General features: G+C 33.6%; 1 protein-coding gene across 3 annotated transcripts in view; it reads left to right on the plus strand.

Annotated features, from left to right (window-relative positions):
• mtcl1 (microtubule crosslinking factor 1) overlaps positions 1 to 15145 on the plus strand; it is a 79677-nt gene that overhangs the window by 42513 nt on the left and 22019 nt on the right. For 2 of the 3 annotated variants that reach the window (XM_084118753.1, XM_084118751.1), the window contains exons 6-8: positions 4780 to 4881; positions 10917 to 11042; positions 13048 to 13266. In XM_084118753.1, the coding sequence (XP_083974879.1) occupies positions 4780 to 4881; positions 10917 to 11042; positions 13048 to 13266 (447 nt within the window). The remainder of the gene's footprint in view (positions 1 to 4779; positions 4882 to 10916; positions 11043 to 13047; positions 13267 to 15145) is intronic. The other variant, XM_084118752.1, reaches the window with a different exon arrangement.

Below are 15145 nucleotides of genomic sequence, written 5' to 3' on the forward strand. Positions count from 1 at the left end.
TGTGTAAACTTTGTTCGTATGCTCGGCGTATATGACCAGTCATTTACGCCGTCATCACCCGGGTGTTGATCGCGCACGAGCACTGGTGTGACCTGAACAGCACACGTTGCTATCTGTGTTAAACTAAACTCACTTGCACGTGATTTTAAGCCTTGCCAATTTAAACAATCAAGAGCGAGAATACAAAAATGGGAACTTGAGCGTGCTATGAGAAGATTTGTATGTGCACATCGTGGAAACAGAAAGCCGCGTCTCAGACAATGCGCAAATATTGAGTTCTCTTTCAAGTCTTGCGCTTGAACGGACAAATTCACACAAAAATTATGTCAACATGTCCGTCTTGGTGAGCATCCTACCAAACATAGCCGATGTCTTAAGTGAACATAAACAGTCGAGAAAGACAAAGCATGTGTACTGAATCAGTGCATTGTCTTAAAGTGACAGCAGCCTAATATTCCTGCTGTCTGTTTTTAACGTAAATCAAACAACAAAAGACAAGGAAATCACTCACTGCTCTTGACTGAATAACTTTTGCAACTTTAATAAGGATCAATCTTTAATTTATACAGTGAAATATGCAATGTTATTTTACATTTGATTAATTTATTCAATTTCTGTACCTGAAAACTACTGTTAGATACCTGAAAAACCTGAAAAGCACTGGTTATTACATTTGCATCTTTGCTCTTTTGTCTTTATTTGTGCTGTTGCTTGAAGTTAAATTGTTTAATAGCACATTCCAAACCATACCGAACCGTACCGAAACCCTGACCCTAAAACCGTGATGCATACAGAACCGTGAACCGTTACACCCCTACAGTTGAACAGTTCTGCCAGATGCCCAGAACAACACTCATTCACCAGCATTAACACTTTATTACATGTGCTACTTTTATGTAAATTAATTTTCTGCATGCATGGACTATCCTGATGACCTGATGTATTTGCCAAAATGTGCAATGGGGAACACTGCGTGGAATAGTCTATCCCACAATGCAATGCACATTTCCTTTACCCACACATGACTGAGTGCCACCCGGCTCAGCCAAGATACCCTTACCTCTCCTTTCCTAGCAGTAACCACCATGAACACCTGCATCTGTTCCTGCCCTCTCTTCATTCCCACAATCACATTTTGCAGGGTTCAAAACTGACTGTGCCAATAGCAGGAGAACTGAGAAATATTTGCCTGGCATAAATATCCCTTATAGCTGTATTTTTTTTTTGTCTACACCGATAAAATTATTCTGCTTTTTTCATGCATATTTATTTGTCACAAATAGCTCAAGTCATTGTGTGATTTGCAGCATAATATACTGTATGAACACAAGTGCACAAAAGCTTGAGCGCTTGGCCAGAGCACGTACTTGCATTTTTCAGTGCATCGATGCATGAAGTTGATCTTGCGCCGATAGAAGCTAATACATGAATGCCAGAACGCCTGCTACTCAAATGAGCACAACAGCAATCGCATACTTGGCTAAAGTCTGTTTCTGGCCTTAAACTTCACTTTTGACAAAAATGTGGACATGCATTATGTTTTAAATCCTCATGTTTTCATATGTGTTATCATGTTAGACTTCTTAATAAGGATATCGTAATTAAATTTAGGGATGCATGATATATCGGCCACCATATCGGTATCGGCCGATATATGTTTTAACAGAAAAAATTATAAAAATTTGCTAAGAAAATTTGGCCGATATATTAAAGCCAATAAATATTGTATCATTTTCTTCAGCTAAGACACTTCAGATGCGCACTGTTCACCATGATGGCTTTGAATTGCTTGAAATATTGATTGGGAACATTATAATTCTGTGCTTAGGACATGGATTTTAATGATGAGACTTTTGTTTTTGTAATCAGGCTCTCGAAAATTACACAAAAATTTGGATTTAGATTTATCGGCCAATATATCGGTTATCGGCTCTCAAATATAAAGAATTATCGGTTATCGGTATAGGCCAAAATGTTCATATCGGTGCATCCCTAATTAAATCTTATTTTTATTTTTATTTATTGGCACTTGTCAATTTTGGGCCCTGTTGATGTGGCATGATGCATACTAACATCAGTTAAAATGGCAGTAAAACATGTGTTTCGATCACCTGGGTACTGGTCTTGAGCAAATCTAAGTTTTCTTATTTGCACAGTTAATGCTGATGCAACATATGTGGAGCATGCAGCCATAAATATAAGATATGGCAGATAAGAAGTGCTTACACTGCATTTTTGTTTTCTTTTGGGAATAACCTCCAGAGGCTCCGTATGAATTGTAAACCAACTCTGAATACACTGAATGTCTGTGTCTCTTTATATTTATGTGACTTGCTCATTCTCAGGAATAATGCAGCTGATCTGTCTTTTGTCTCAATGAATGAGTTTCACATGCTTAAGTATCATAAATGCTAAGTTGTCTTAGTAAGCTGACCTCCATAGAACTGCTTTCAGCTTTTCCCCCCTGCTTTGTGCTTTGAAACTGCTTTATGATAACATGAGTCAATTTTCCAACAAATAACCTTTTCTTTAAAACTACGGGTTTGACGTCTATTGGTATTTTTGTAGTTTATCGCATTCTGAGTGTCTGAATGAGATTCCAATCAGAATTCCAACATTTTCCTATTGCTCCACTCCGATTGGTTAATTCACTTATTTGGCTCATGTTCATTGGTGGAACCCGTCGGTTATTTGCATTGGGTCACTTCACTTCAATCCAACCACAGAAACACTCTTCATCAAGCATGAAGTCACAGCTTGTTCATCTCACACCTGTGAACGGTTTGATGTCCCGCACCAGTTAATGAGAACAGCTCCTTTAGGATGTGTGTTTAAAAGCTTCAGCTGCTTCCATCGCATTGGCTGAGCTTCGCTGTGAGCAACATGTTGCCGTCATGCCAAATTCAATCCTACCCGTCCTGGAGCCGTTTGTTATGCCTCATCCAAAAGCCTGTAGCATTATTCTGTTAGTGCTCATCAGGAGTTATAATCTAATCAATACACCAATGGCAGTTATATAGTATAATATAATGTTTGTATGGATATTATCAACTATAATATAGTTGTATATAAAACTATAAAATCTTTCCAAGTTAGTTTAGCAAGCTAATTGTTAATACCGAATTAAAACTGTAATTTTAATTTCTGTTGTATATAACTGTAGTTCTCGAATGGCTTTGCTTTCAGGATGCGGACTTTACATTGAACATCAAGTGACCCAACACAGCACCATGTATATCATATAAAAAAATGGTGTATATCATAATATATTTATTGTGTTAAATCCAATATTTAATTAACTTTAAGTAATGTAGTTAATTATTGAAAATAATACACTGAAAATAATTAAATTTAAAAAAAAAATTATAACTATATAGTGTTTTTTATCAGCTTAATATTAGTAAAGCTAATAATTAAAATAATAATATTTAGAAATGTATTAATTTAATTATTTGCTTAATATATCCAACATAAAGTGAATCAACACAGCACCATGTATATCATATGAAAAAATGGTGTAGATCATAATATATTTATTGTGTTAAATCCAATATTTAATTAACTTTAAGTAATGTAGTTAATTATTGAAAATAATACACTGAAAATAAAAGTTACATAGTTAAATATTAAAAAATAATAATTATAACTATATAGTGTTTTTTATCATTTTAATGATCAGCTTAATATTAGTAAAGCTAATAATTAAAATAATAATATTTAGAAATGTATTAATTTAATTATTTGCTTAATATATCCAACATCAAGTGACCCAACACGTATATCATATAAAAAATTGTGTAGATCATAATATATTTATTGTATTAAATCCAATATTTAATCAACTTTAATTAATGTAATTAATTATTGAAAATAATACACTGAAAATAAAAGTTACATGGTTTAACATTTAAAAAAAAAAAATTATAACTATATAGTGTTTTTTATAATTTTAATGATCAGCTTAATATTAGTAAAGCTAATAATTAAAATAATAATATTTAGAAATGTATTAATTTAATTATTTGCTTAATACGAAAAAAAAGATATATATATATATATATATATATATATATATATAGTTAAATAATTGATATATGTTTTTATTTGAATTATAATTATTATTTGAATTATTAGCTTAATATCAATATTAATTAAGTAATATTTTACAGTCGTATTAGTAAAACACTCCCAAAAGTTCTTGGCTTCGGTGGAGTGGTTTGAGGATCAGGGCTTTGACGGAGGCTTGGCTTTGGCACGACTCCATTAGCGTTGAGTCCCTGCTGTCACTGCACATTTTGGGTTATTGGTTGTAAGACTCATGTATCCCCATCGCATGCGCTTCATAACCAGTGTTTTGCATTCTTTTTTTCCCCCTTGGCCCTTCCCCTCTCCTCTCTTTATCCCTCATCCCGTTCCCAGATGTTTCAGCCCATGATTCTGTTCCTCCTCATTCTCGTTCTCTTCTCATCTCTCTCCTACGCCATCATCTTTAAGTTGGTCTTTCTTTTTGCGCTTTTCTTCGTCTTGTAGCTTTCTTTTTTTCTTTTTTTTTCTTTCTTTTGAATCATTATTATTTAATTCATAATCATTTTTGGAAGTTACGAACAATGTGTCACCCTTTCTTGCATTTCACACTTTTGAGTTTTGCTTAAACCCACCTTCAGTTCCCCCCTCCCACTCTCTCTCGTCTCGTGTGTGTGGATTCTGTTTGTCGTTCACCGATCCCCATGCACCTCCCTCTGTCTCCTCTCCTCCTCTCCCTCCTTCACTCACTCACAGGAGTGGTGTCTAGACCGGCACGGTGGCACGGACGGGTCAGCCACAGCCAGGGGAACCCCTGGACTCAGTAGATACGCCAGAACACACAGTTTCAGACCCGAGGTCAGTGCCTCGTTCATCTGCCTCTGAACTTAAAGACCAGATACGTTTCCAAATGTCCTTGCAGTGCCTCTGTGGACTTCAAACACCTGGCAGCGTCATTAGCAAGATTCTGAACATGCTCAAATATGGACAAACCCAGCCGTTGTGTTACAATTTTAAATTACATTTTTAACCCAGCGTTTGGGCTTGTCCTTATTTGACCCAAAGTTGGGTTAAAACAACCCAGCATTTATATAGGGGTATTACAGATTCCTTTTTCTGTAAAACCTTGGTTATCTTTGGATGAAAATACAGGCGTCGCTGGAACAATAACATGGGGGGATATTTTCAAGAAAAGTGACTTTCCGACATGCATCGTTTTTCTCTGAATGCCATGATATTCCTTAAACATTATGAATATTATGAAAATCCCTTTATTTAGATTTATATTGTTTTAGATAATTGGCATGTTCTGCATGCACAAATTTAATGTGTGTAATAATAGACAGACAAATTGACAATAATATTATTTTATTAAACCAAAATGTTTGCAATTGTTATTAATTTAATTGGCGTTTAATTCATTAATTAATTTAATTAATTGAAAATAAATATTGATGTCAATATTAATTAAAATTATATATATGCCGATGACTGTTATTAATTTAATTGGCGTTTAATTCATTAATTAATTTAATTAATTGAAAATAAATATTGATGTCAATATTAATTAAAATTATATATATGCCGATGACTGATTTTTGTATTTATTTCAATGAATATACAATATTTTAGTTTGAAAAAAAAAATGTTTTAATTTTTTTTTTTTTTGATGGGATTTTCTGGTACTATATTATATTTATGCAGTATTTATAATCCATTTAATCACTTTTTGAGCATTGACCTAAAAATTAAATTTCCAACTTAAACGGTCATAAATCTTGAATGCTCAGAGTACAGACTTCAGTTCGGTCTCTTTTAAAGAAGACACTTGGCAGATTATTGCTGAAGTGATTTTAAAGTGAACTTAAAAAATGTATAGAAGTTTAAGTTTATTATATACAAATTTTTTTTAATTTTTTTTTAATGAAATATTTTTTTTTCCAAAACATGTTTTACTCAAAAACTGGGAGAAAGTCAAAGCCATAAATCTAAACAAGTCATATTTTAAATTTGAGGTTGATATCTCCAAAAAATGAGCTTTCAGTGAGATTCTGTTTGGGCGCAGTACCAAACGCTTCCACTAGATGAAACTCGTTTCCCATTTATTTCCAATGCACTCATTTTTGACCACGAGGAGCACAAGTGTGACTATTTATATACCTTTTCGAATCATGCCCATGATTTGTGCGTGCGTGTGTGTTCATAATTCACATAGCAAGTGCCAAAACCTTTCAGGTTACACTTTATTTTAAGGTGTAATTATATATTTAAGTACTGAGTAATATTAACATGTACTTACTATAGGGTTAGGATTAGGATGAGGGTTTGGTTTAGGGTTAAGTGCATGTAATTATGCATAATTTATAGTTATTACTACAGTAATTACATGTAACATATGTAACAAGGACACTGTAAAATAAAGTGTTACCACCTTTCATACCATTTTGATTAAGTAAAAAAAAAAAAAAAAAAAAAAAAAAAAACGGTCAAAATTGACAGAAGAGCACCAGAAGATCACATGAAAAGCCACAGCTGTCAAAGCCATGCGGAGATAACCAAGGCTTTAATCTGCTTTTTAACATTGAAACAGTCCAGCGAGAGATGTTTTGGTGAGAGTGCTGGAGTGCCTTTCCTTGTGAAAATGTGTAGTACGCATCAAAACAGAGGAAATGTTCACACACTGGTTTTACCATGAAGCTTTCCCATCCTGAAACAAGAATGACCTCAATGTGGTCAAAGATACCAGATCCTAAAAATCTGAACCACAAGGGTTTTGTGTCGGCCTGAAGTATTTATGAATACGGCTCCAGATTTCAAAATAAAAGTTTTATTATTAGAAATGGACATGAACTGAACTTGTGTTTGAGCAGAAAGGAAACGGTGTGTGAACATTGTGTCTCTAGATCCGTTTCAAAACCCTGTGTGTTTGCTATGCCTAAACTTAACAAAATGTTTTAAATAACTTATTTATGGCAAATGCAATCCCACAATGCATTAAATATATAATTATTAAATTATGCATTCAATAATTATTTTATTTCCAAATATTATTGATTAAAATATTTTATAAGAATATAATATCAAATTAAAATTGACTATATTTGGTGTGTTTATGCTTATTTTAATATTTTGTTGTTAACTTGATGCCCATAGTGTTTTCCAAATCCCTTATGAGAATATTTATGATGTTTTCTATGAAGGCAACAAGGCCGTTTTGAAACCGAGTGTGTTTTAGAGGGAAAGGAAAGCCTATGAGACATTTCAGAATGAAGAGCAATTATTCCCAGCTTGTATATCTTTATTTCATTTAATAAAATGTAATAAATCCTTAATGTAATAAAACTGAATGGAAGAGAGCCAGTCGTCATAAAATATCACTTCCAATTATTTTATACCAGGTTATTAGATCAAAAACAACATCCCTGATTTATCTGATGCAACTCAATGAAACTCTAGACAGCCGAGAGCAGTTCGTTCACTCGAATCATTTAATTCACACCATTGTGATTCTTTTGGTTTCTTCTCACTCCACTCGCAACCACTGCTGTTTATTTAAAAGACACTCACCATCCTCTCACGCATACATGTGTCTGTTCAATTTGTGACTGTTTGTAACATGAAAACAACAGCTGGATGTGTGTTAATCATGTCATCGGTTAATATGTATGTGCATTTAATTTGTTGTATGTCTATATGGTTGTCTAAGCTTCGGTTTATGTGCTGCTGCTCAAAGTGAACTCTACACGCTAACCAAAACAGGTGAAAGAACGTGTATTTAATATACACTATATGAATATGCAACATTTCACATTTACCAGCATCATGCTGCCTTCAAGTCCTCCTGAAGTTAAGTCTTATAGTTTTTTAGTCATTTTGACTGGAACAAATGGACGCAGGTAATTTTAGATATTTTCTCACTTTTTGCATTTACTCACAAAGCGGAAAAACTAAGACAAACTAAAAGTACAAAAGATGTGCATTAGTTTATGCAACTTGATTTTGCTTTCAGCTAGTACGTGTAATTTAGCACTTTTCCTCTAAAATCAGCTAAGTCTGTCCAAGACCAGTTATCTTCTGCCATGATATTTTCACTGACTCATCCTCAGAATTCAGAGCTCAAAAACAAAGGCGTTTCTCACTAGTAATTATGACCTGGTGTTGCTGTGTCCATGCGCTTACTCGTTAATGCAGTGACAGCGTATGCTTATTTTACATTATATTTATGCATATGAATCTTCACTCTTACAATTAAAGGGGTCATGACATGGATTTTTTTTTTTTTTTTTAATTATCTTAATATGTTCCTTGAGGTTCATTTATAATGTTAATTAAAAAAAAATATGAAAAAAAAAAAATATATGAAAAAAAATATATATATATACACTACCGTTCAAAAGTTTGGGGTCAGTAAGATTTTTTAATGTTTTTAAAAGAAGTATCTTCTGCTCACCAAGGCTGCATTTATTTGATAAAAAAACAATAATAAAAAAACAGTAATATTGTGAAATATTATGACAATTTAAAATGACTGTTTTCTATTTTAATATATTTTAAACTGTAATTTATTCCTGTGATCAAAGCTGAATTTTCAGCATCATTACTCCAGTCTTCAGTGTCACATGATCCTTCAGAAATCATTCTAATATGATGATTTGATGCTCAAGAAACATTTATGATTATTATCAATGTTGAAAACAGTTATTTACATTTTTATTTCATGATGCTATGATGAATAGAAAGTTCAAAAGAACAGCATTTATTTGAAATATAATCTTTTATAACATTATAAATGTCTTTACTGTAACTTTTGATCTGAAATCTAAAGCTTTTGTAACATTAAACGCTACCGTTCAAAAGTTTGGGGTCAGTAAGAATTTTATTTTTATTTTTGGGGGAAAGAAATAAAATAAATCAATACTTTTATTCATCGAGGATGAGTTAAACTGATCAAAAGTTACAGTAAAGACATTTATAATGTTAGAAAATATTCTATTTTAAATAAATGCTGTTCTTTTGGACTTTCTATTCATCAAAGAATTTTGGAAAAAAAATTTACACAACTGTTTTCAACATTGATAATAATAATGAATGTTTCTTGAGCATCAAATCATCAGATTAGAGTGATTTCTGAAGGATCATGTGACACTGAAGACTGGAGTAATGATGCTGAAAATTCAGCTTTGATCACAGGAATAAATTACAGTTTAAAATATATTAAAATAGAAAACAGTCATTTTAAATTGTCATAATATTTCACAATATTACTGTTTTTTTTTTATTGTTTTGTATCAAATAAATGTAGCCTTGGTGAGCAGAAGATACTTCTTTTAAAAACATTAAAAAATCTTACTGATCTCAAACTTTTGAACGGTAGTATATATATATATATATATATATGCAGAAAAAACTATTATTTTCAACCTTCTTTCTGAGCCTCTGTCTAAAATTATCCATTTTTATGCAGCGGCTCCTTTAAGACTTGTCAATAAACGTCCAGTGTTATGATTAAACGTCATTGCATAGGAAGCAGTATCAACACCGACTCGCTATTGCACGTGAGTAAGTGTTTTGAAAATATTATCCATATAAAACCGTCATTTACAGACAAAGCATTATGAAATGGTTTACTCACGGTTTGTGATGCAGCTGCTGTCAGATTCAATCCAGTTTCTGCTTCATCAAAAGTTTCTTTGCGAACTCTCAATTACACTGTTGCTCCGAAAAACAAAATGCTCCGAACAAACATAAAATCCTCCGACGCGATCCAAAACGCCATTAAAATAAACCATCCACTTGTTCACGAGGCTGGGATCCTTCTGATGTCTGGATAGAGACGCAAATGAGCTGTTTAAACTTGACATTCCTTCACGCCTTCATTTATCCTGTTGTCGGCAGACTCAAGTGTGTGTGGAGTAGGGATGTCACGATACCAAAATTCCAGTAGTCGGTACCGATACCATTAAAATTTTACGGTTCTCGGTACCAATTTTGGTACCACAGCAAAATCTGTTGGAACTATTTTTCTATTTTATTTTACTATTTGAAAAAAATATTAATTTCAATTCAATGACTTTGTTATGTATGACAGTAATCATAAGTAAATAATAAGCATTGAAGGCTACATGCTGTTTAAATGTAAATATTGCTTATAAAACCTTTTAATGCACACATTATTATTAGTAGTAGTAGTATTTGTAATACATGGAGACGTAGCTAAATCTTCTGTACAGTAGCCTAATATAATTATTTCTGTCAAATTCTTCAAGTTAAACCGAACTTTTATTTTGACGGGTTGCCGTGAAGACCTATGCAAATGTGTTCACCCATGTGATGTCACGGATCCTCAAAATCAAAACGAGCTGTTTTTGGAGTTTGAATAAATAAATGCTTTGTTCATAATGAGGAGGACGTTTTCAGCTGTTGAATTTGCAGGATGTTTTAATAGTAAAAAAATACCTCTTACATGTCAAAATTAGATTTCTCATGTCATGATCCCTTTTAGACATTTGTTAGAAACTAACAAACAGCAGCACACAAAACACAGATTTAGTATTTCTTTACTGTAGAAATTAATCTGAATTCATTATGAGCCTCTACATTAATTCTCTTGCATTTGACACCAGAGAGTTTATAAGGAAACCGTTGCAATAAGAATAGTGTCCTAATATATTTTTATTTATCAATACTACAAACATAAAAGCTAATTTCATATTTTCCTCCGTAACTAGCCATGCAACAGTAACAATTTGATAAAATCTAGAAAGAGAAGATACTGAAATACCTCTGCCTTGATGCATGTCACGGATGTGTTTATGTTTGCATGAACTTGATGATGTCTCTCTTGAAAGTGCTGGGATTATGAGACTGGTGTTGTGTGTTCTGCTGGGCTCCAGTTTCGTGAGCCGGCTCTGCCTGAGACGGGAATTTCTACCAGAGAGATTCAGCTGCGCCTGGACCATGACAGGAGGATGAGAGCTGGACCGGAGGAGAGAGACAGCTTCACTTTATCCATCCCTCAGGTACGTGCGGTTCACTATGAGAAAGAGGATCAGAGCGGCGAGTGATCGATTCAAAGGCTCCTCACATATAAATCAGATTTGACAACAGTAGTTTATTATGGAGAGATAGACTATATACTAACCACTACATCATACCAGCTTAACCCTGTCAAGCCTGACATATGGAATAAGTGATAAAAAAATCGATTTTCTTTTTTAAATGCAAGGTTATTGAAAATTTAGACAACTTTTTTTTTTTTTTTTTTTTGTATCTAAAAATAAGTTTGCATATTGTTTTTTTTGTGTTTTTTTTATGCATGAGGCTTTTTTTGTCTCATATTGGATGATATAGTGCAAATATGGAGCTCATAATCCAAGGCCCAAACCGAGCAAAAATGTTTTGCTTGTATGTAAATGAATGAGATCTTAATAACAGTATATCAGACTACTGCCATAAAATGCATATAATTATCAGTCGTCACTCTATATCTGCCAATATGTCTAATGCCTGGTTCAGATTACACAATTTTTTTGTCTGTTCACGATAGTCACTGTGTCATATTACACGATTTTGACTCCTTAAATCTTGTCGTGGACAAGAAACATGTCAGACTACACGTTGCTTTCCGACCAGTCATCGCGTGCCGTCTCACATACACACACACACATTCACAGGCACTCACTCACATACACGCACTCAAACAAACACACACAGACACACGCGCTCGCTCACTCACTCACTCACTCGCGCACACACACACACATACACTCGCTCACTCACTCTCACTCACTCACTCGTGCACACACACACTCACTCACTCTTGTCGTGGAGGACCGAAAAAAAATTAAACATGCTAGTTTTATTATCATGATGTCGTGAAGCATCGCAGACATGACATGTTGGTTGTCGTCCACTATGACACACTATACGTGATGAAACGATCGAATCTTGCGTCCCCACGCCTGTTGTCGTTTACGAATCCCCACGACACCCTACATCAAACGGATCGTGCCAAAATCGGGCTAAAATCGTGTAATCTGAACCAGGCATAAATAATCTTATATTTAAATGCATAGTTTTATGATCAAAGCTCTGTAGTTTTAAAATATATAATGTGATGAAATACAATGATGATTGAGATATGAACAAATAAACCTTCCTCAAAAGCCTGATGATCTGATATTTGAGACTCACATTTGAACATGATTTTTCTAAAAAAAATATGTATGGATAATCAAGTACACTTGCTTCAGTCCAGTAAGTGTTCATCTTGACATATTATTAACAATATAAAAGTTATTCCTAATCAGTAAAATCAGTGCAGATGAAGGTGGACGCTTTTACAATCATACTAAAAGGCTTTTACTTGCTATAAAAGTCTAAACTATCAATCAGACAACAGGCGGCATGTAGTAGATTGTGTGCAACAGGTTTTTCACAACGATTAAACATGATGATCATTAAGAGGCCTTAGAAACGTGTGTATCAAATATGAGACAGTATGCTTTATAGGGTTTAGGTGGTTAAACTTGTAATTGGCTGCTTTATTGCTGGTCGTCTGACTAGTTTCCCACATAAACCAGCTTGGACCAGCTACTATACTTCTATACTATACTAAACTGCAAAATAAAAGGTAGATCCAGCTGGTTTTTCTAGGAGGATTCACTTTTCTTCTTGCCTTAAAACACCCACATGATCATTCGCTATCTCATTACTCTCTATGCAAGCATGCATCTATCTTATGTCTAGTTAAAGTGATACTTCACCAATTAGCGTTAAGCTTTGTATCAGTATAAACCCGGTAGTATTTTGGAGTGACCGTGCTTCCCTCCCTCATGTCCCCCTGAGACGAGAGATTTCTGTATTGTGTGTCTGGAAAAAAACCTCAATGACGCAAAAATTATCATTTAGCTCATCAGAGGCTCTTTTGTCCAGAGGCGAGAGACTCCAGCCAGTAGGATAATAATAATCATAATATTTACATAATATCACTCTTGTCTATTCTGAATGTTTTTTCTTGCGAAGGAGGAGGAGAGGAGGCGCGCAGAGGCACGGCGAGGACTCGAGCTGCAGGGACTTCAGTCCCATGAGCCAACATGGCCGCAGGAAAGAGTCCAGCTGCAACAGGAAGTGAGATTGTTCCGCCACAATATAGTGATCGTGTACATGAAGCTGCGCTGGATCCTCATGCACTGGAGGCTCGGTCGCAGGACAGACGGTGTGGATGAAGGTGCACATGCTGAGGTGATCCAGAATAACTACTCTACTTGACCCTGAATTGACTGAGCTCAGATTTAATTAAAGGGGTAGTTGATTATGATTTCACTTTTCTAACTGTAGCTAGTGTGTAATGTTGCTGTTTGAGCATAAACAACATCTGCAAAGTTACAACGCTCAAAGTTCAAAGCAAAGGAAGATATTTGCTTTTACAGAAATTGCTTTTTAAGGACTACAACAAACGGCTGGTAGAGACTACACACATTCCTCCCGGGTTAGTGACATCACCAACCCTAGAGTTTGCATAAACCCCGCCCCCTGAACACGATTTATAGATTATCAAGACAGAATATGCTAATCAATGACTAGAAGATAACTACACATAAGCTACATAAATTCATCAACTAACCATTCAGAAATGTTGTCTACATGTTGTCACTTCTTCTTGAGTCTCTCCATCTTTCTGACTCCAGTTTGAACATAAAAGGCTAAAAGTTTTTGACATTTTCAGTGCATGTGTGTGTGAGGTAAAAGAACACAAGCCCTTGAAGCTCCGCCCCCTGTGCCGGGAGCAGCAGCTCATTTGCATTTAAAGGGACAGACACAAAACCAGTGCATTTTTTTGCTCAACCTAAAAAAAGTGACAACTTTAACATGCTATATAAAAATATCTGTGGGGTATTTTGAGCTAAAACTTCACAATACACACTCTGGGGATATCAGAGACTTATTTTACATCTTGTGAAAAGGGCATTATACCACCCCTTTAACTGTCTGATATGCAAAAGATGCATGATGTGAAGATTGCATTTTTGATGAGTACCTGTAGACATGTTGCTTCTTTTTTTGTCTCGTTTGTGGCAGTAGGTCGTCTGACAAACCATAATAGTTCAGTATTAGTGTGACCACATGTTGTATGATTTTTCATTTCACAGTCCATCTGTCATATCTACATCAGCTGCTGTAAACAAATGATAACAATGAAGCTCAGAAACATTTCCATTGCTGAAATATTGGACTGGATTTTTTTTTTTTTTACAGCATTGTCAATATATCATGGTTCCTGTAGCTCAAACAATAGAGATGGCACATCCTTACTGACATGAAACCTCAGAAGTGAATGATTTGTAATACACTGCATCACATCGACTCTATTAACATTCACTCACACACTCATGAATCTGATATTAGAATGTTTCTAAGCAATTAAATACACAAATATTGTGTGAAATAGTTAATTTTAATAAAATTACATTTTTTATCAGTTTTGCATTAAAAATAATTTATCGAACAATTGTTTAATTTTATGTTTAAAAACTTGTTGTTTTTTTATTATATATTTACACTACCATTTAAAAGTTTGGGCAATGCATTACCTAGTAATATGTATACCTTGAATGCAATGTAAGTCAAATGCATGAGTACATTAATACTATGCATAATGATCCGTGCATAATCCAGTACTAATCACAAAAAAAAAAATAGTCACTTAATTTGGTAAATGAATAAATATAAACATTAAAAAAAAATCATCTTTATACATTTAATATTGCATTGATATTTTATAGACTTTTTTTATAGTTGTTTTTTATAGACTCAGCAAATCAAGAAATGTCCTGGTCATCTGTCAGGTCAGGATTTACCATACCATACCATACCAAAAAAAAATTAAAAAAAATATATATATAAAATATATATATATATATATATATATATATATATATATATATATATATATATATATATATATATATATATATATATTATATAAAATAAATAATTTAAAAAATATAATTAAATTAAAAAACAAAATTAAATATAAATAATAAAATAATAAAATGTAAAATTTAAATATAAAATAATATATAATAAAAGTTGTAGGTTTTTTATGAAAAAAACATTTGAT

Source organism: Abramis brama (assembly GCF_963993115.1).
Source record: "Abramis brama genome assembly, chromosome: 7".
Classification (NCBI taxonomy): domain Eukaryota; kingdom Metazoa; phylum Chordata; class Actinopteri; order Cypriniformes; family Leuciscidae; genus Abramis; species Abramis brama.